The sequence below is a fragment of the Aristolochia californica genome, unplaced genomic scaffold, assembly GCF_029961685.1.
Source record: "Aristolochia californica isolate CCGP_79_NKW_82.1479 unplaced genomic scaffold, dmAriCali1.0.hap1 SCAF_13, whole genome shotgun sequence".
Lineage (NCBI taxonomy): Eukaryota > Viridiplantae > Streptophyta > Magnoliopsida > Piperales > Aristolochiaceae > Aristolochia > Aristolochia californica.
In genome coordinates this window covers 6,862,731-6,884,090 of record NW_027181804.1, presented here as the reverse complement: position 1 = coordinate 6,884,090, position 21,360 = coordinate 6,862,731, and the positions used below count along the sequence as shown (strand labels likewise).

Here is a 21,360-nt window from a genome sequence, read left to right as displayed (position 1 = left end):
TTGCCAATGTTGGAGTTGAACACTTTTTAAACGGAAGATTGCAGTGGTCGTAAGATGATGATACTCACAAAGGCAAGACATTTTTTCCAATTCACAGACAGTTTTTCTCATTTTTGTGATTACGGCTTTACTGTCGATAGAGATGCTCTTGTCTTGGAAATATCGAAGGCTGAAGAAAATTCAATGAATGGTTGGTTTACCGTTTTAAAGCTTAAACCAGATTGCAAAGACGACAGTTTTGGCTCTTGCTGGACTGTAGGGACCCTACCCTCCAGAAAGAGAGATAACAGAGTCCACAAAAACTGATGGGTGCTGTATGGGTTTCCTTGTTCCAGGTGGTTCATCATTAGATGCTTCTATTGTCTCTTACTTTGGCCCCTTGGAATGGTTGATTCTGGAGATTCGTTCCGTTTTAAGAGATTTCACATCTATTATAGAAAATCCCCTTTCATCTCATTGTTGAAGAGCATCGAAAGGTGGTGATCAGCTGCTGTGTTAAGGGTGCTGCACCCCCATGGTGATTCCTCCATCTATTTGAGGAAAATCTGGACTGTTTAGTTCCTCTAAATCATCATGCAAAAACTCTTTGCTCAACATAGGAAGAAGCTTAAAGGGTGTTGTGTAAACTCAGTGATTTCATGCATTCCGTTCTCCCTTGAAGGAAGATCATACCTATTTTGTAAAAACTTTTGTAGAAGGAAGAATCATGGAAGCCATCAAACGGAAGAGGAGATTTGTGTGACTCCATTGGTGGGCGTTCTAAGAAAGATTAAAAAGTAAAGCCGGAAGGAAGTTGGATGCGATCGTTTGAGCAGACAGTATGGAAAATCAAGAGGAAGGAGAGGAGCGGAGAACGAAAAGTGAGAGGCTTTCATGGCGGACGGCTACAGTAAATTTAAAAGAACAAGATTTAGAGGTCAAAATTTAATATTGGCTGATACAATTTCCCCTGTATTGACCAATATCGAAAATATCAGACAAGACAAGACCAATACATATACAACAATATCGATTTCACTTGAGTGACTCTTCAATAAAGAACGGGGTCCACCTTTCGGCCCATACAGTCCTCCCTCTCTCTTCTCTCTATTTCTTCTTTTTCATCCCTTTTATTCCTCAATTTTCTACTTTTCCCACAAGGTTCAGTTCTAGCCCTACTTAGTATTGCTGAAACACCTGCAGATGCTGAACAGATTTCATTCTGTCAAGACACATATTGCTTACTTCAATTCTGTCAAGACACTCAGTTTGACAGGAAATTTTTTCTTAAACACCTGAAGATACGTATAGCCATCTCTGATTATCTTCTGTACATGTACTTCCATAGAGGGAAGTTCACACTCCTTGCAACCTAATAGAAATTCCAGAGAAATTATCAAATATTAGACAAGTGGGATAGAAAATGGTTCTATGAAAAAAACAAAACCTTGCAAAATTTTGGAAAATATCTCAATGAGGCAGGAAATGAAAATAATTATCACCTTTAGAGCCATCTCCTCGTCTATTAGGGACCGGTACCGGGTGGATCCTTCTAAGGGGCAGCTTCTACCTTTACTGATAAAATTTGCATTACAAAGAGTTGATAACTGCAACAACACATCAGCCATTAGTCCACTCACACCATCGTCTGCCCCTGTAAGCCCTGTAAGCTGCTCTCTCTGTGGCAAACCTTCTTCCACCGAGATGATACATTGATATATGGCTAACAACCTTTCCAATGGGAATGTCCCAGGTCCCTTCATAAGCTGTTCTTGAGCTGCTTCATCCTTCTTCTGTACAGATGTTTCTGAAATCCTAAGGAAAAATTGCATATTTAGAAATAAATCATTGCAACTTCTACTCTAGGCACTGAAACAAGTATAGGATTGAAGAAAATGAAAAAAAGATTTTTTCAAGTGTACAAGTGGTAATCGTGAATATTATAGCTACATAATGCTTCCAAAGTAAAATATGGGCAATCTTCACCATCATATAAAAGCTTGTAAGGAGCAAGCTTAGTTGGTCAGAGTCCCTTACAAGATAACACTGGTTGAGGTTCCAACCCTTCAGAGTGTATTCTAAATTATTTCATAGATTTACTTTCGCTTGCGCTTCTTATTATTAGAACCACCGGTTGAGTCAAAGAGTGCAGCATCAAGAGTAGCTGGGTTTCTTGAAGCAAGGAAAGATGAAATGAGAAGATATTTAGCAGAAACTGACAAGTGAAAATCTAACTCCTCAGGTCCTCCATCATAATTTCTACAGTTGCTCTGCTTCCCTACTTTTTCCTTGTTAGCAGCAGACAGTGGAGAAACTTTAAATATCTGGTTCAAAGCAGTAGTAAGATGTGGCTGCAGGTGACTAAACAGCCTCCTCTTTGTGTTTTCATCTGGTACTGTGCTCATATCACTCAAGGGCTCACAATATTTTCGAAATAAAGGCCGCAAAGCAGTAGACAATTCATCAACCCGTCTGGTAATACGGCAAAAGGGCTTCAAGGCCACACTGTCTCATAAAAACAATCAATAATTTACCCACTAGTAATAAAACAAATTAAATCATATTGATTAAGGCCAAAGGTTTCTAAGAATGAGTCGTTCTTACTGAAGGAAAGATGAATAAAGCTTCGAATTTGTCTGATTTCTCATGAATATTTGATGAAGTTCATCTTCAGTATAGTCTGTGAACCTAACATAAAGAGGCTCCACAAATCCAGTATTTGCATAGTATGTATCAGGAGTACAGCTGCTGATAAAAATTAGACCCACTTCTGGCATTTTTAGATGATCATAGAGTCCGAACAACATGGGAATTATGGTGGAATTCTTGTCCCAATCTCGAATAAGCTCCATATTGTCAAATATTAAGTAAACCACATTCCCATTGCCTTGTCGTGCAGTTTCTTTTGAAACTGTCTTCATCTGAGATTCTTTCAGGTTACCAATAACCTGAATTAAGGCATCTCAAAGAAAATTAACAAAATCAGAAAACCTTTCACATTTCTTAGCACTTGAATAACCATTATTTTCCTTCCTCCCATGAAGCAGCAGCTGATCTAAAACAGATTCAAACAGAATTCTGGGACAATAACAAGAACAAAAACTTGAGTAGACAAAGGGGCGGTTAAGATATCTGAAAACTTGAAGAACTACACTAGTTTTGCCCGTGGAAGCACCTCCATATAGTAAGAGAGGAATCATAGGAGAATCGCTTGGCCCAATTAAACGTAATATTTCAAAGATTTTATCACGCCTAGCAGGGAAGCGGGCAAGCAAGTTGTCCAAGCTAATAGGTTCTTGTGCTAATAGATCACTCGATATAGATGGGGCCCTCTCACTATCAGTTTTATTTTGGATCACATTAGTGCTCTTTAATGGTTTTGCACAGGAAGATCTGGTTGTTCTCCGGGTAGTGTGTGGAGTTTCTTCTTCTTTACCCATTATTTTGGAGAAGTGCTCCTTTTACCAGCTACATTGCCTCTTCATCTTCCAGCAAGATGTCACTCTTTCTGTGGGTAACATGTGGCATCATTTTGACAGCAGCAGTAGCTTGGAGAGGAAAACTCTGGCATTCATCCAATGCATTAAGTTAGACCTCAAAAATTACTTGCCTAAGTTGGTAAATTTGGTCAACAGAAAAGCATCGAAGCATCCACCATGCTTAGAGAAAATCTAACATGGTATTGAAAATTGAAACTAATAATAAACAAGAAAAATGCAAGTGAATGCAAACCAATAACTTTGTTAATTTAAGTAATAAAAAGATTAGAAAAGAAGAAAGAGGAAGAAGCAAGAAGAAGAGAGCAGAAGGAGAGGGTAAACAGCCACAGAGAATGGCAGTCGTATTACAAAAATACGACCACCACTTCTTTTCTCACTCGAGTGATGAATTATAATATAGAAAAAAAATACCCATCTTCCCTTTAGACTGCAGAACCACTACAATACATCATGTATTTGAGTTCAAAAAATAAAAATAAAAACTCACCCATACGGCCCACAACTTATCTAAGGAAGATGGGAAGAATTACATAAGAAGATATGACCAACTACTACTTGACCCCAGAATTTCTAAGGCTCCCCCTCAAGCTAAAGCATGAGTGTAAATACTAAATGATAACAAACGATGTAATTTCACACTTCCAAAGGGCATTGGTCAATAATTGGTCCACAAACCTCATTTACGATGTGACTATCTTCCCACTCATCACACATCACAAATGAAATGACAATCCACTTCAATGTGCATTATACACTCATGGAAAACCAAATTACTAGAAATAAATATGGCTGCTTTGTTATCACATCCCATAATCATTAAGTCTTTATCATCAAAGCAGCTCCACCAACACTGACTTGACCCACATTAGCTCACACATTGTGTGAACCATAGCTCTATACTCCACTTTGCACTTGATCTGGCAACTATATTTCATACTCTCCCATGACACTAAGTTACCTACAACACAATAGTGAATCTCCTATTAGTCTTTAACTCATCATAGTTGGCGTAAAAGAAACAAAACAAAAAAAGAACAAAAAATAAACGAAAAAACCTTCATCTCTAAATGTTCAAGAGATGCGTACAACAATCTTTTACCTAGTGAACCCTTCAAATACCTCAACACTCTTTGTGCTACCTCCAAATGAATCTTTCAAGGTGTTTCCATGAACTAACTAATGACCCCCATAGCATAAGAAATGTTTGGCCTAATCACAATAGCATAAATAAACTTGTATACCAACCTTCTCTATGGTGCCCTATCTTTCAAGGTAGGACTTTGATTATCATATCAGTAAAATCAGATGTTGTAGTTAATGTATTAAGGGTAGTAGCTTCTCCCACTTTAGTATCTTTTCCAGTTCTAGGCACAACAGTCTTTTCACCTCTTTGTACCCTATTAAAGGTAGTAGAGAGGATATGTATTTCATTTGATGCCAAAATATGTGCCTTTATGATGTCAAATTCAGCACCCAATCCATCTAAAAAATTCGCCACAAGAAGTTGACTCTGCTGTTTTCGGAGTTCCCTTTCATCTGTAGTAAAAGGATGAAAGACATTAATTTCCTATCAGATACTCAAAAAAGAACTATAGTAGTCTACCATAATTCTGTTACCCCTTTTTAAGCCTTGTATATAATTCATAAACCCTGGAAAGATTGTTCTCTTGTCCATAAAGAGCTTTTAAGGACAACCACATAGCCTTGGCAGTTTCAAAGTTCATTGGCTCCTGATATTAGATTTCATGCTGTTGACAAGTCAAGTCATCACTTGACTCTCTTTTGCCTCCCAATCATCATTCTGAGGAACAGGAGGGGTCATCTCTAATAAATTTCAGCTTTTTTCCTGCCCTTCAAGTACATTCTAATAGATCTGGACCAAGTAAGGTAACGATCACCATTCAACTTATCAGAGGTGCTAGTGATAATATCTTTACCATCAAGATTATATGACTCCTTTCCGGAGTGTAAACCTCACTAGAGTCAACCACATCTAATATATAAGAATACCAAACAGATCAAATAAACCTTCCAAAAAGTTCCAAATGAACCAACTCAAGTGGGCCCCACAACATGAAATCACAATTAGGATAGATATAAGATGGGCGCAAATCAAACAATCCAAAAAATCCAACAAGGGGATCAAATTTAGAAGATAAAGTGCACTGGAACCTACACTAGGGTTGACGTCAGTAGTCATAGTTCTGGAACTTTTGCGCACACCTCTAGATCAGCATTAAAAAACCTCTTTTAGTAGTTTAGAACATCAAAATCTGTTCTTAAAATAGTAGAACCAGTAACCCTAGGGTTATGGCAGAAAGAAAAAAAGGAAAAAAATGGATTTTTACTAACCAATAGCCAAAAAAATGGAAAAAGATCATTCCTTTATGTAGATGTCTACTTCAAAGAGGAGAAAAACTTACAACCATCCTTCCCAGATGTGATCTACTACTCTGATGCCATGTAAAAAGTAAGAAGAAAAAAGATTGAAGAGAGAGAATGTGGAGAAGAGTAAACTGAGAAAGAAACTGAGATGGGAGACTTGCACGTCCCCCAACTTCTATTTATAGCTTAGGCTTGAGTGGGTTGAGTACAATTTACAACATTGCCCTTACCTTAAGTGAAAAACCCTAATTCTCTATATCTCCTATTCTACATGTCCCCTTTACATGAAATTTGGAGTACAATTTACAATATTGCCCCTACTTTTAAGTAAAAACCCTAATTCTTTATATCTCTTATTCTATGTGTCCTCTTTACATGAATTTTGGTCCATAGACATTGTTTGACATGTAGAACAAAATTACATCAGGAAATATAAATAACGACAAGGTAAAATGACCAAAATACCTTTGTTCATGTTTTTCAACACCTCTCCTAAGGCAATATTGCTCCTTTGTTGAGCCCTTCTCCCTATTGGCCAATCTTTGGGGCAGAGATGGTTATTGGCAAAGAGAAATTTACAAAGTCATGGTTTTATATTTTTTATTTATTTATTTATTTTTGCTTAATCTTCTTCTTGAAGTTGCTTAAGGTTTGGGAATTGGTGATTTAGTAAGCACTATCTATTAGAGGGATTCTCTTTTTTTTTTCTTTCTTTTTTAAATGTTTCTCTCTGTTAATAGCTTTTGAGACTAGCTTTCTGTCCGCATCATTTCAAAAAACAAAAAAAGATTAGCTTTCAGTTTCCTTTTTCCTTCTTCCCTATTTTTTTTGTACTCATACATTCAATGTCTCTTTCTCTGTTCTATCCCAAGATCCTAATTTCCATCTTTCTCCCTTTTTTCTCCTCGCGGAATTGAACAAAGACCCTAACAATGCCGAACCAGGTTTAAACTTCCAATAGTCCTCCTCAATAAACCAGGTCAAAACCTCCAACAATCACCTCCTTCTCACCAAACCAGGTCTACTTTGCTATTTTATGTTTTTTATTTCAATTTTATTACAGGTTTTGGAATCCAGATTCTATCCAATGGGTCGAATTCAAATGACCTACTAAGATAGTTTCTTGTATCTGCAAATGGACTAGATCTGAAAGTACAATATCTAGACCAGATCTGGAAGTACAATATCCAGACCAGCTCTAAGAGTACAATATAGGGATTGGATTTGGAAGTACAATATAGGGATCGGATTTGGAAGTACAACAAGGGGCCGATTCTGATCCGATTAAAACCCTAATTTTTATTTCATTATAAAATTTAAAATATACATCAAATATTTCAGACTTCTCTTGCAAGATGTGTACCCATGTGCCTCAACTGTAATTATCAATAAATGATAAAAAATATTTCCCAAAAGGACTAGGTACCCGACAAACTAAAGGATAAGAGGAGTTACTAGAGCTTTACTCCCAAATGCATATGCCATTCATTTGGTGAGATCTCTACCCGCAATGCTATTTGATCCTGCCTTGGAACCTCATCCCAGATAATATAACTCGTCCCTCTCACATCGACCACCAATCATTTTCCTCATCTTAAGATCCTTGTGAAACTCCAGGGAAGTGTTTTATTAACTATTACTACCCTTAAAAAGTCAAAGGAATAGCAGAAGATTGTTACAATATTCTTAAATCCTTGAGCGGTGTTATGGTAAAACCCCACAAGGAGGGGATAGAACCAATAAAAAGATATATACTAAAGAGCCCCTTTTCTCCCCCGGCCTACATTCCACAGCCATCCTTAGAGATGGACATAATATCAAATAGAGTGTCAGAGAGATGACCGAACGAGAACTATATGAGAAGTCAAGGGTGTAAACCCAGGAAAGGGGGGGAAATTTCCAATGAGGCCCCATGTTTTGGTTAAATTCTAAATACAGCCAAACGAATTTTGTGATATTTTCAAATGTGGCCAAATTTAAGAGCAACCCTATATAAAATTAACTATTTCTGGAATAATCCATAAATTAACAACTTGAAAAATTAATTAGTTGAAAGGAGAAAAGTGGACCCATCAACCCTTTCCCAACCCCATCTCCGCCCTCACTGAAATGGAACTTAACATATAGAAAATATCAATTGAAATATAGATTCGATTTATATATATCTTAAGACTGAAGCGAAGAGGGAGGCCGGGAGACATGGAGCTAGACCTTCTAAGGTTTATTCTTTAGGAAATTAACAGAAAAAAAATAATCAAAACGTGTTACATTTGACGAAAATGAGAGAAAAACAAAAAACAAATCTTAAAAACACTTAGGATTTAGGGAGCAAAGGAATTAAAAAAAAAAAAACCAAATGCACCTGGTTGAGAACTGCCGGCGGTGCCTTAGCGGCCGTCGTTGGTCCGTCGACGAAGACAGGAGAGAAGCGGGAAGCTAAAAGCGGGAAGCCGCACTTGACAGTCTTCTATTTGTTTGACTGGAGGAAAACGTCTTTACATTAATGCCCCTCGTGCAGGAAATGCTTTCGATAGTTTTAATCCGTCTCGAGAAAGTTCAGGGTCGAACGTAGATACAGCCCCAGTCTGCCCCATTAAATAGATGATCGGGGAGAAGATTGCAAGACGAGGTTGTGGGTGGGGATGGAGTTGAAAAACTACTGGTTAGAGTAAGAAGGAGACCTGAAACCTTTTCTCTTTCTTGAATCCACAATGCCATTATAATACCCCAAGAATTCTGGGGTGTAAATTAGCTTACATACGGTGGAGTTTAGTTCCATTCACACCTAATCAGGCCACTGGTTGGGTCCATGAATTTTCTAGACCAAACGGTCCAAACTTCCATCTCCATATTTTGTGAAGAAAGACGGGTCAGGTTCCTATTTAACCTAAATGTTACTTTCCTTCAAAATGGTTTGAGGATAACAAGAGAATAGACAGCTTTTTTTAATTATTATTTTACCACCTCAAGATTATTAAATTATTCTCACCCTTCAATAATTATAATTAAGCCTATCGTCCCATAAATTTTAATAGTCTATCTTAAAAAAAATTATATATATGTAAATGTTGGAAGACATCTCAAAGGGCCATTAAGATAAATATCTTCCCTACATCAAAGAGATGGCAAATGATGTAAATTAGTGTCTTTCTCGTAAGGATGACAAAAGGGTGTAATTAAAAAAGATGATGTATATCTACTTATGTCTACTTATTAAAAATTATATGGTGTAATTATGCTCAGACTTGATATTTCACCAAAACTTGCAATCATATTTGGAATATAGTTTTATATGAGGAGTTTTATTTGAATGAGCATTTACAACTTAAAGTAATTCCAATAAATAACAAAAAATTAGATTATTTTTAGAAGAGGCAACCACTACTTTTATGTTGATAATCCTAATAGAAATTTTACTATTAGCAAACATAAAGTGTAAATTTGTGGATCTTACTTATGCAAAAATTTCGTGTAGTCGAGGCAAATTGTTTCAAAAAAACAATACAATTTGTTGTGAAATCAAATGGTCCAATATCTCCAAGGAAATGAGATTGGTAACTTCTAGTGCAATTATTATTTTTGATATTTGAGGGTATTCTTTGGTTAATTAATATTTAAAAAATTTAATTAATAAATTATTCAAAGAAAAATGATTTTTTATTATTTTATTTTCCTATGATGGTATAATTATCCTTCAAATTTTCTAAATCCTCATTTTGGAAAGAATAAAAATTAAAAATTGTTTCATTGACATGCCTTTTGGTTGAGAATTTCAAACTTGAGAGATGAAAAATACATACAATGGCCATGTGAATTTTCAAAAGAGTTATATTAAATATTATATTTTAATAAAATATGTAGAAGTCTAGTTTCAGAAAGAGAAAACTTCATGTCAATATGATCTATATGTAAGGAGATATTCATATTGGAGTCGACAACCATCAAGCTACAGATTGAAGAAAATAAAGAGGTTATAAATATTCAAGAACGAAGCTTTTTAGGTCAAATTAGGGATCAAATTAAAGCTCTTTTAGTTTAGTTTCTTAAGGAATAAACGGTTTGTCATTCCAATCTATATTATGGGAGATATTGATATAAGAACTACAAAAGGTCAGTTTTGCCAAAAATCTCTCATTTTTCCTATTTCTCTCCTATTATCTCTTCATGTATTAACATGAATTGAGTTTTCTTTTCTCCTAGAATTCTAGTTTTCTAGCCAAATTTCTCTTATAATCTAAGAGTTTTGCTTAGAATTAATTGCTCCATGATGTACTCATTCAAGGTATGCAAAAATTTCATGCTTCGATGTTATTTTCAAGATTTAAGTTTCTGTTACTTGGTTATGTATCTTACGCATCGTCAACTCCAAAAATTATGATCACCCCCAAAAAAAAGTTATACTTGGTCAACTTTATTAATTTCTACCGTTATAGTCTCCCCTAGTTTTTTTCTTTTAAAAGTCATATTCTACATTCGTTTGGAAGTATGAGTGTTGCATAGTCGCCTCCTTCTAATTAAAGTTGTTTTCCTCTAGTATTTATTTAGTTTATCTTTTTGTGTTTTCATCACTTCAGAGCAATGCTTAGACCCATTACCTAAAAAATATAGGAGTGTGCTCAACATCTAGTTTGAGTCAAGTCTTTTATTTTTCACCCAATAGGTGATTTGTGTTTGAGCCACCATTAAAAAGTGAGTATTCTCTTGTCAAGCCCTAAAGTTGGACCATTTTTTCGCCTTTAAAATTGAGCAAAGTGTGTTTCAAACTATGACCATTTTGATCGTGTATGGTTAGGAGTGATATTTTTTTCCCATATTGTGTTTTGTCCAAGCTAAGTCTCTATGTCTTTTTTATCCCCAACTTTGAGAGAGAGAAGTACAAGAAGAAGTACAAGAAAAATATATTTTGTCCACATATTATGGTAATATATATGTGACCAAAATATTAAAGAAAGAGGGAGCACGAAAGATAAAGTTTTTGCATCTATGAAGAATTTTTTTATCAAAAGAAAATTGAAAACCAAGAATCTTTTTCATTGCAAGTTGAATTTATACGGGGGAGGGGGGGAGGGGAGGTGTAGTGTTGAAGAGCAGGTTGGAATAGTCTTACATGACTCTCACAGTAAGATGTCTCACAAATCCATAATTAATATGGTGGAGTCTAAGAAAAGTCTCATGGAAGGAGGTCTCATAGAAGAGTCTCAGTTAAAGGTGTTATAGTTATGTTAGTCTTCTATTTATGTTCAATTGTTTAATTGTTTTAAGACTTATCTTTAAGTATTTGACTTTGGGTATAACTGGGATAAGAGTAGTTTAATTGTAATTGGGTTATACTTGTTTTCTCCATTATAAATAGAGGCTCATTATACTCAATTACAACAAGTTAGTGATTTTTTTCTCTTTTTCATAAATTCAACAATAAGTTTGTGATTGAAAATCATGATTTTTTTAAAAACTTGGCAAATTATCATGGCTGATTGATGATTCCAATTGTAGCATACGCAAGCCACCATCAAAGCGGGTTGGTTGTAGCTTGTGTCAAGTGCCTAACTAATACAACCGAAAAGGCTGACCTGTTAAGTGCAGAAAGCATAACACACTTATCCAAGATAAGAGTGGACGGAACCACTCTAATAGCTTGCTGGAGATGGCCACCCAAATTTGGTTATCATTCATGTTGATCTCAAGATCTCTAATGAGATTTTTATAATAAAAAATACTAAATCAACTAATGATGTGCATTAAATAAGCTATGAAAACACAAAAAATTTCCACTGAGAGTTTTGGCAACACAACTATTTTGATCGACCAAAAAGTGTTTGAATGGACCATTTAAAAATGGTACAAGAAGCTCAAGTAGAAAGCACATCATCAAAATAGGCCTAACAACAACCATTCGACTGAACAACAAAGACAAAATTCTCTAGAAAAAAAGCCGTCTAGGCTAGTTTTCAAACGAATAAAAGGACACTCAACACATTAAGTAAGGCAAAACCATCTATCTGAATAGTGTGAAACCAACTGTTCGATTGCCCATGAGAGGGAAAACTCTCGGTTTAGATTAGCTCTTCCAGACATTAGACAAGAAGATCGTTCAACCACCTAGGATCTATTCAATCATGAGAGAGAAAAGTTACAATGAAGAACCATTGGACTGAGCGTTCAAACAACCAGTTAAAAATGGCTACATGATTAAAGAAGTAGAAAAATCCGATTATGGAAGACCGTTTGAATGGTCCTAGATGTCTTCGAATGAAGCCACCTAGAAGAGTTTTTATCGATGATAGAGGATTGAAAGTAATTTAACTCACGTAGCCTATACTAAATTTTTTTTATTTAAGTTGGCTTGTTCGCAATAAATAATTGGTTCAATTAGAAAATGTGTAATTGGTTTTGATTCATATATGAACCAGATTTTTGTATTAAATTAGATTAGAAAAAGTTAATCCAATTATTAATTTTGGTTGGTTCATTGAAAACAATCCACCTAAATTTTCACCATATGCTTATGAAAATTATTTAATGACATAGGTTAATTGTTAGTATTTATTTAATGCTTTATTTGCACTTTAATTATTTAAGTAGGCATAGTTTTTTTTAATTAAATATCTTATGATGAATGAGATGTTGTAACTCATATCCATATGTGAACTATTATTGTTCATGATTTATATGATGATTATAAGCATATGTTCAATACATAAATGAAAGTAGTTATATGGATACGAAATTGTGTGGTCTCATAAGGCTGGTTTAAGTTACACTTTGTCGAAGAAGTTAGACATGCTAGAGAGAAATTAATGATGACTTTATTTTTTCCTATAATAAAAATGTTAGCATAAATATTTTATTTGATGCATCTAGCCACTTTGGAGAAATCACTTTTTATGTATATATGAGAGGTTTTATTCCAAGAGAAAGTCATCCTATGAACAAAATCATAATTTTAAGATAAATAAATAAACTTAGGAAATTTATTGGTTACAATTGAAATTATCAATATTTTTATTTTCATAAATAGTTTTATAAATAACTATTTTTATTTAAAGCTTTATGGGAATTGGGACTAGTGGATCCACACATTTGAGTGGCAAGTTGAGATAGAGGAAAATTCATCTCGAGAGTTAGACAGGTCGATTGATCATTGATTTCTATATAAATAGTCGACTAGATTCAACCCCATCTCGCAAGAGAGAAACCTAACAAAACGGCTAATGCTTGCATTATAGGCCAATGTTGTGCCACAAAATTAAAACATTCACATTTTGTCCAGTATTTCATGCTATGCTCACACACTGCACCCTTAAACGAGTCCCATGTGTCATGCATTAATCATAGATGCGACCAAAGCATTCACACCTCAATTCTATATGTCATACATTAATTATACATTTGACTATCGAGTAATAGGTTAAACACATCACAATTCACATTTGTAATTTTTTTATTTACAAGAATTTATTTATTTAAAAAATAAATGTTATAATGCATGTATAAAATAATAAATAAAAATACAATAAGAATAAAAAAAGATTAAATTATTAAATTCAAATTTATTGGTTATAAAAAAATTGGGGTAGACTTAAGTTAAAGTTGGACTTAGATTTGTTTTTTGTACATTAATAATGTTGATATGGCCACATGTTACATGTCCATCCACATCACTCTTGTAAGCAAGGGAGGTTAACTATTTAAAAAAAAATGAGGCGAGAAAAGTCTAAACCCGTCTAGTTGCCCCCTCCTCCGTAGTTCAACCACTTCCCAAGTGATCACATCATTGACACACAGGGACATTAATTTAAAGATGATCCAAAAATTGAATAAAGCTTAAGAGAATGAATGAAATAATTTAAAACAGTCAACTTATAAATAAATAGAACTAATCAAATTATTTAACTAACTCGAGACAAGAACGGATCTTACCCACCTTATTAATCTCTATATGTTGAGCTGTTTTGGTAAAAATTCCTTTGGTTAAACCTTGAAACATAAGAAACAAATCCAGCTTGCCCGGATTGCTCAGCTCACTCAGGTATAATCTCCCAAAAAAAAATGGCAAGGAGGACAAACGGAAGTGATCCCAAAACAATATCCAAGCTTCCCACTTGCAACACGGAACCAGAGCTTTTAAAATCTCATTAATGGCGTTCACTAAACTACGGAAAATGTTTGAATCTTTCCAACAAGCAGATGCGTCAGTCGAAGCTTCAAAGTCGACTTCCGTATGCTTTTTTATTCAGTCGTGAGAGTTAATGGGATCCTATCAGAGAACAGTCAAATCCCACCAACTTATTGATCTTCATATACTCCCATGCCAAGGCATTTACTCGCGCTCATCTGCCATCGTATTATATATATCGAGGATCAGTGCCGTAGTGCTGTGCGCATTCATCTTCTGTCTCGGCGTGAAGGATTTCGGAGCTAGTGCAGTTAGTCATGGAGGGAGAATTGGAATGGGAGGGAGAGGTTGACCCAGGTCTTGTAACGAGGCCGCGAAGAAGCAGAACTGAGAAGGTTGGTGTAGAGGAAGAAACGGCAGAGAATGGTGCAGGAGTTTCAAATGGAAGAAAAAAGAATGGTGCAGAAGTGAATGTTGAGTCGCAGAGGAGTGTTTACCTCGACGCATCTGAAGGTTTGTTTCTGGTTTTTCTTTCTTTCATGCGGGATGATGGTATTGGGTGCTTCTGTTGTTGAGAGGGGTCCCTCTGGTCGACATTTCTTTAAGAATATATCATGAACTGTAGCTTTCAAATTTCATTTTCACCTTCTTTTATGAAAGACGGTAAAGTAAAAGGCTTGATCGTTTTCTTGTCTTCCCCAGCATCGGGGTTGGTTTGAGAATTTTAGAAACAGGAAGGGGTGTGCAATATTCTGTTTTTCCATTAGTTTTTTCTGCACAAGTAAGAAATTAAGATAAAATCTGGTTACGAAACCCAATTAGGATTTGTAGTTTAGTGACTGATGGAAATTGGTATGTGGTGAATAGTGAGCATTGAAATTACATTTTTCATTTTTTACTGAAGGATTATGGAAGTGCCGCGACTGCACTTGGATCTATCAAATGGAAAATCCTGGAATAGATAATATTCAGAATCATGATCGTTGTTTCCATGGGGGTAAGATTTTGAAAAACATGATCTCCACAGGAACCATCATCTCTCTTTCGTACGAATCTGGTTAATTTAAACTTTCTTTTTATCTTTTTTCAATAAGAACTATTCACCAAAAGGTCAAAATGAATAGTTAAAACTCTTTTCTACCTTCACTTATTTGTTGATGATCCATTACGTCCAGACTACATTTGTTTATGTTATTTTTCTGATGATATGAAATTGCATTTTTTTGATTTGTTGAATTTAAGTTCCAAAAACAGAGGAGTGTTTAGTAGAATCTTCACATGTTAATTTTTGCAGGTATTGAATCAACTGATGCAGATGTAGAGAATAGCTTAGGGACTCTTAGTTGGCCTGGAGGTGAGGGGAAGCAGGATAATGGAGCAGGTTTTAGAGACCAGGATGTGAAGATTCAGAATGGGTGCTCAATAGTGGAAAATAATAAACAGTCTGGTATTGTTGAAACACAACCAACTTCACCTCTCGTATATTGTGGAGTCCAAGAAATAGAAAAAGAGAAAACAGAGCCAGTGAAGAGTGCCACTGAAGAACCTTTACCTGTTAGACAAGATAATGAAAGGAAACAAGAAGTCACTGAAATTGATCTTGAGAAAATAATAGAGGAACAGGAAACACATGATTTATACTGTCCTAATTGCCACTCATGTATCACTAAGAGAGTGATTTTACGTAAAAGAAAACGGTTAAGTTGGGTTGTTGAAAAAGATGCAAAGCGTGAAAAACTATCAAGCATCAAACCTGATCTGGGTGTGAGTGCTGCTACATCTGGTGACTCTGAGCAAAGTCAAGAACCTGAGGTGTTCAGGTGTTTGTCCTGCTTTAGCTTTTTCATTGCAACAGGTAATTTCTATTTGTTGCTTGCAAGGACATATACGATTATGCTTAATCTTCAGAACATGACTTTGGTGATACTCCATTTTAGTAACATGATAATGTTTGCATGCTAATTTGATACATTTTAAGCAACCTCTATTAACTGTAGTACATTACATGATGACATGCATGAAAGTGCCATTTGTAGGAGTTAGGCAGGAAAATGTGTTTCCTTGTTTTATAAAATTCATTTTTATTTTAGATAGTTGAATGCATGATCTCATCTAGTATTTTGCTTATACCGAACACTTATTTCATGCATTCTGTTGAACTGAGCAGCAAGTGGGTTTAGATTATTCCGGATCTTTCAAAGACGAGGTGAGGGTGGCAACTCGCAAACTCAACAACCACCTCCTGCTCAGAACTTGAATGCAGCTACCTCTACATCTCAATTTGTTGAAAAGCCAGGTAGAGTCTCAGGTTATTTGCTCCCATATTAGTGTCACTTTTTCACTCAGTTTCACACTTTTGAAATCTTGCATCTTTGTTCTTGTGCTCATATCTATAAGATTTGGCAGCTGGGCATCCATACCAGTCTTAAAATCTGGATTGACATACCTTTGACATTTTTGCAGATGAAGTTACGTCTGCTGTTGGTCTGGGATCTGAAACTCCTCTCTCTGGTGAAAACAATTTGAGAACTGAAGCTGAAAGAATGCTTTTTGGTAATCATCTTATTGTCTTTTGCATCAGCCAATCTTTATTTACTGAAGTTGCATGTAGTTGACATAAAGGGAAGCTTTAAAGAAGATCATCACAGAAAAAAATACTTGAAGCCCTTTTGAAATTTTTGCAGATTCCAGTAAGTCTACTGTTGGTTTGGGATCTGGAACTCCTCACTCTAAAGAAGACAATGAGACAACTGAATCTGGAAAGAAGCATCCAGGTACTTTCTAACAATTATTTACATCAGCCAGTCTTTATTCACCGAAAGTGCATGTTTTAGATATATAAAGAACCTACAAAAGATCGAGAGATAAATGATGTGTGTCTGTCCATGAGCAATTGAAGAAAAGAGTCACTGCAAGAATTGAAAAGTGAACTGCAGCAACAGCTTGTGGATTACCATGGAGAATGGGCAGCATGCTGCTGCTGCATGTACTCTAACTGTGGGAGCAGCTGGGGAATGTACTATGACTGATTCAATCAAAAGCAGCTGCTGCATCTGTAGGACACACGAAAGGGTAACTCTAGGTGGCAACCGGTAATCTTAGTCTTAATTTTGATATGGAAGTGGAGGTGTGAACACCAGTTTGGGTTTGAGATTTGTGAGTCTACAAAGTAACTACAGGGAGTTTTTGCAAGGACTAAAGTTATACAGAAGGAACCAACATGTCCACTTTTTAAGATGCAAGAGGATCAAATCAACATTGCCAATCATTTAAAGGCTTGACTGTAATGAGTGGTGATTAAGTAAATCCAGACATTTACTTCATATGAATTTTGAGTCCATCTGATTTACATGAAGACCTGCTGGTGAGGGGAGATGCCTAAGGCCGATGGCCATAAAGTTCTTGGCTGCCCACAAGCTACTATGCACACATTCAGCTTCTATTGCTGTTAATATATAATTTACTGTATCCAAATTTACCACTAGAGGGACCTTACAAAAAAACTCTCTTTCAAAAAAAAAAAAGGGGATTTCCCCACTAGAGGGGATCAAAAGGTTTTTTTTTTTTATCTATATCTGTATGAAACTACAAATCTCCCTTTTGTCCTAAGAACTGCCTTGTAGCGAACTAAACTCTCACCTAAAAGTATCCTGAAACTACCAGTCTTCTTGGAGACTTAGAACATACTTTATATCCTTTATTTACAATCATGAAGTATGTACATGAATCATTTTTAGATTATAGTTATTACCTGTCTTCAATTTCAAATAGGGAAAAAGAATAGCAAGAGTCATTTTCTGTTAAGAAGATTATTCCATTTATAAAGGAGAATACATAAAGATTACATTATAGAAAGGGGAAAAGGAGTAGGATGTATGGAGAGCCCGACAGCGGCCACTCTCCCTACAACAGGACGTTGCTACTCAATGCCATCTCTAGCAAGTGAAATTGCTCAATTCTATGCAATGATTTGAATTTCGTCCAAATATGAATCAGAACCTTGTCTCAAATGTGTTGGGGACAGCTTCATGAATCCTCCACTATTATGTCTAGCTTAGTCACGAAGATGGTTCAAAGATTTCTCTAATATTTGGTTAAATTGTTCCTTTATTATCTTATGACTAAATAATTGATGCAGGGAGTGATACCAAGCCATATCCGAAAGGGGTTGGAACTTACTTTTCAAGCACCATGACCAATGTAAATGAGGAAAATGAAATGGTTTTGGAAACCCAGAAAACTAAGTACCCCAATAATGTTCTTTCAAATGTTGGAAAACAAGGTGACGTAGCAGAATTTAACGCTTCAGAAGATGGGAATTATATCATTTTATCATCCAAAGATTCCACACTGCTGATAGGAAAAGATGATGGTAATCCTGGGCAGAAAGTAGTGAGTGGGACAGAAAAGGATTTTTCAGGTAAATTGCAAAACAAATTTATATGCCATATGGACTTGATCCTCATCAATAAGTTGGTTTGCAAGTCAATATTCTCCGATTTCATTTCCATAGTTCGGCTAGACACTGTCACAACTTATATACAAAATAATAGTTGAAAAGATTATATTCTGGCCCTGCCTGAGGTTGAGGTTGCTGGTATTATCCATCTACATGAAATGAGCAAAATATAAAAAAATTCATGCAGATTATTCACTTCGGTTGAAGCATAACTCTTATTTCGAGAGTGAATTTCACTTTTGAAGGCCTATTTTGGTGGTGTAGAAGCCATGAATCGTTTTTTGGTAGGAGCTCATCGATTAGAACTATAGAACTCTCTGATGAGTGTCATGCTGCAGGTTACTCTTGTTGTGTCATAGATGAAGTTGGTTAACCCTAATCATTTCCTGCAGTAATTTCTGAATTAGGAAACTTGACTCTCTCTATTATATAAGTTTCTGAAATAATTGAGTATCTCATATTACTTGGAGTCCACTTCTGGCACTGTTTTAACAGGAAATGGCGCAATACTACATGCTAAAGAAGATGAAATTAATGGGTGGAATCCATCATCAAACTTATCACAAAATATATTGGGTGAGAACATTAATACCTTTCCATCTATATTGCAAAAGGCAGTCTCTTTTTTTTTTAATTGATGTGCTATATTGCAAAAGGCTGTTGATGATACATTATTTGGAAAAAAACAAGTGAAAGATCCTGAAGAAAAACATGTTAACTATGAGCAAGATATCTATTTTTGTATGTAGGAGATGTTGCACATTCTAGTGAAACTCAAGTCACTATTGAGGAAAATAAGATGACAACTATAGTTATTGACATTACTACAAACAGGAAAATAAAGTGGGAGACTGTTTGTATACAACTTTCCTAGAAATAATTAATAGTTCAGATGGTCCATATTTTGTCATTTATCCTCTTACTGCCAAAGATTGCCACTGCATCATATTGATAGACTACCTTATTTAGATAGCCCCAGTCAAATGATCAATCTTCATTTATTTGAAAGTAGGCTCTCCTTGAGGGGATACATATTGGTTGCAAAGCATAACTTTCAGTAGGTAGCATATGGTAATGATGAAGCCTCATCTGATGGTTCACCATAATCCATAGCGAGCTGCATCATTTGACCAAAATTGCATATGGTAATGCATATTGTCATTCTTCTGAGTTGAAAAACAAAAAAACATTTAAACCGCCTGAGACTGTTTAGATGAATTTTACGAATTGTTTAAATACTTTCAAATCTTTTCCTGTTTACATTTATTGTGTTTTAGCATATGTCATTTTGGTGCAGGGAGTGATAAGGTGAATCCTCTGAAAGAAGTCATGGCTGAACCCATAGAACAGTTTGTATCTCAGACAGGGCAAGACCCTCTGATTTCAGCAACGCCAGGGGTTTCATCAGGCAGTGACACTCAGATTCATATAGGTGATCCAAGAATGGTGGAAGCTAGAACCCGTGAATGGGATGTCCTGAAGAGTATTGTTTATGGGGGTCTTGTTGAATCAATTACAAGCCTTGGGGTAGTTTCATCAGCAGCAGGTTCTGATGCTACCACATGTAAGTATCAGGAGCTTTACTTATATTTGAACAATCAGTTTGACTTCTTATATCTATATTCAATAAGTAAATAACTTGGCATAAAATGTTGGCAAACTCAAGGGACTCTAATTTCTCTTTAACTTAGATCATATTCAAAAAAAGAAAGATCTGTGGTTTTGTAATTACCTTTGCTTGGTTGCAGTAAAAATCGTTGCTCTGGGACTGGCGAATCTGGTTGCTGGACTGATCGTGCTTGCTGATAATGTAAGTGAAGTATAGTTTTACAATTTACCTGTAGTCACCTGAACATTATGCTTGTCAAATAATTGAAACACCGGGATAGTATGATAACATATCAAGTATTTTGCTATTCAAAAAAAAAAAAAAAAGGTATTCTGAATGTTTCCCATAAAAATGCACTGACCACATACAGCCCCAACCCTTCAGCGCTACCATCAGAAAGCTAGATTTTTTAAAAAAAAATTATATTTTCAACTCTGGACATTTCTTGCCAGCTCTCACATACATGCGTCTTGCAGCTTAAGGAACTTGCAAATGATCATAATGAAACTCTGGAACCAAGAGCAGAAGAGCAAAGTAAATACTACAGAACTCTAGGTCGAAGAGCAAACTTACGATTACATGTAGTAGTTGCCATTCTGTGTTACATCATCTTTGGGATTATACCTCCGGTTGTTTATGGCTTCTCATTTCGGAAAAGTGATAACAAGGAATACAAGCTGATAGCTGTTGCCGGAGCTTCTTTTCTGTGCATCCTTTTGCTCTCTATAGGAAAGGCTCGTGTTCAGCGTGCTCCAAAGCCTTACATCAAAACCATATTGTATTATATCTCAGTCGGGGTTGCGGCATCGGGTCTTGCATATGTTGCCGGTGAGCTGGTGAGGAGGCTTTTGGAGAACACTGGTTTGTTCGATTCCACTGATGCAGGCACAGCTCCTTCTCCACCCTCATATTTGGACATGCGGCCAAGAAAGCTTGGTTGGGGATCTTCTTGATCATGGTGGGTCATCTGTAATGTTTGTATCTTTGTTCCACGGAATTATGCTGTTGGCGAGATGTGTAATTTCAGTCATGGCTTTGATATAACGAGCTGTTAACATTGATCCTGCACTTCCATTGAACATCAGACAGATTGGAGCAATTTTATCCCCAGTCAAGCAGGGAATAATCACCTATATACCCTCATGAACTAAGAAATAAATAAGCGGTTATGAATTCAAAGCCAATACATAAATGAGTTCCAAAATAAGATACTAGGGATTGATCTTCCAGTCTTTTTTTTTTTTTTTTTTTAAGTGTGAATTACAAAAAATTACGACCCTTAATAAATTTTTAAAGAGATTAAATAGATGGG

At 35.7% G+C, this 21,360-nt stretch overlaps 2 protein-coding genes and 1 long non-coding RNA gene across 6 annotated transcripts; 1 reads left to right on the top strand and 2 right to left on the bottom strand.

The window, feature by feature from the left end:
* Positions 1–939: 939 nt before the first annotated feature.
* LOC137948766 (origin of replication complex subunit 5-like) lies at positions 940–8,539 on the bottom strand. Its single transcript, XM_068794928.1, has 5 exons — positions 8,227–8,539; positions 2,584–3,543; positions 2,080–2,484; positions 1,482–1,794; positions 940–1,351 (listed from the first exon to the last, which is right to left on the bottom strand). Exons 2-5 carry the CDS (start codon positions 2,898–2,900, stop codon positions 1,301–1,303), a joined length of 1,086 nt encoding a protein of 361 aa, XP_068651029.1. The 5' UTR covers positions 2,901–3,543; positions 8,227–8,539; the 3' UTR covers positions 940–1,300.
* Positions 8,540–14,269: 5,730 nt separating this feature from the next.
* Positions 14,270–21,002, top strand: LOC137948143 (membrane protein of ER body-like protein). 2 transcript variants are annotated; one of them, XM_068794109.1, is made up of 11 exons: positions 14,270–14,493; positions 14,885–14,977; positions 15,275–15,835; positions 16,148–16,276; positions 16,444–16,533; positions 16,665–16,754; positions 18,119–18,400; positions 18,935–19,015; positions 19,737–20,003; positions 20,188–20,249; positions 20,525–21,002. In XM_068794109.1, the coding sequence occupies exons 1-11, from the start codon at positions 14,298–14,300 to the stop codon at positions 20,999–21,001; spliced, it is 2,328 nt and encodes a 775-aa protein (XP_068650210.1). In that variant the 5' UTR covers positions 14,270–14,297; the 3' UTR covers position 21,002. The 2 variants fall into 2 exon arrangements, with proteins under 2 accessions (XP_068650210.1, XP_068650211.1); XM_068794110.1 differs by lacking the exon at positions 14,885–14,977.
* Positions 15,457–20,720, bottom strand: LOC137949077 (uncharacterized). 3 transcript variants are annotated; one of them, XR_011111685.1, is made up of 4 exons: positions 20,622–20,720; positions 20,172–20,287; positions 16,427–16,488; positions 15,457–15,532 (listed from the first exon to the last, which is right to left on the bottom strand). It is a non-coding gene; the product is annotated as an uncharacterized lncRNA (long non-coding RNA). The 3 variants fall into 3 exon arrangements; XR_011111684.1 differs by lacking the exons at positions 15,457–15,532; positions 16,427–16,488 and adding an exon at positions 18,347–18,825; XR_011111686.1 differs by lacking the exons at positions 15,457–15,532; positions 16,427–16,488 and adding an exon at positions 19,319–19,556.
* Positions 21,003–21,360: the final 358 nt, after the last annotated feature.

Coding starts and splice junctions, on each gene's coding strand:
- LOC137948143 (XM_068794109.1), top strand. CDS start 14,298: ATGGAGGGAGAATTGGAATGGGAGGGAGAGGTTGACCCAGGTCTTGTA. Junction 16,277..16,443: donor TCAATTTGTTGAAAAGCCAG/GTAGAGTCTCAG, acceptor ACATTTTTGCAG/ATGAAGTTACGTCTGCTGTT. Junction 16,755..18,118: donor ATCTGGAAAGAAGCATCCAG/GTACTTTCTAAC, acceptor TAATTGATGCAG/GGAGTGATACCAAGCCATAT.
- LOC137948766 (XM_068794928.1), bottom strand. CDS start 2,900: ATGAAGACAGTTTCAAAAGAAACTGCACGACAAGGCAATGGGAATGTG. Junction 1,795..2,079: donor AATAAGAAGCGCAAGCGAAA/GTAAATCTATGA, acceptor ATTTTTCCTTAG/GATTTCAGAAACATCTGTAC. Junction 1,352..1,481: donor ACGAGGAGATGGCTCTAAAG/GTGATAATTATT, acceptor AATTTCTATTAG/GTTGCAAGGAGTGTGAACTT.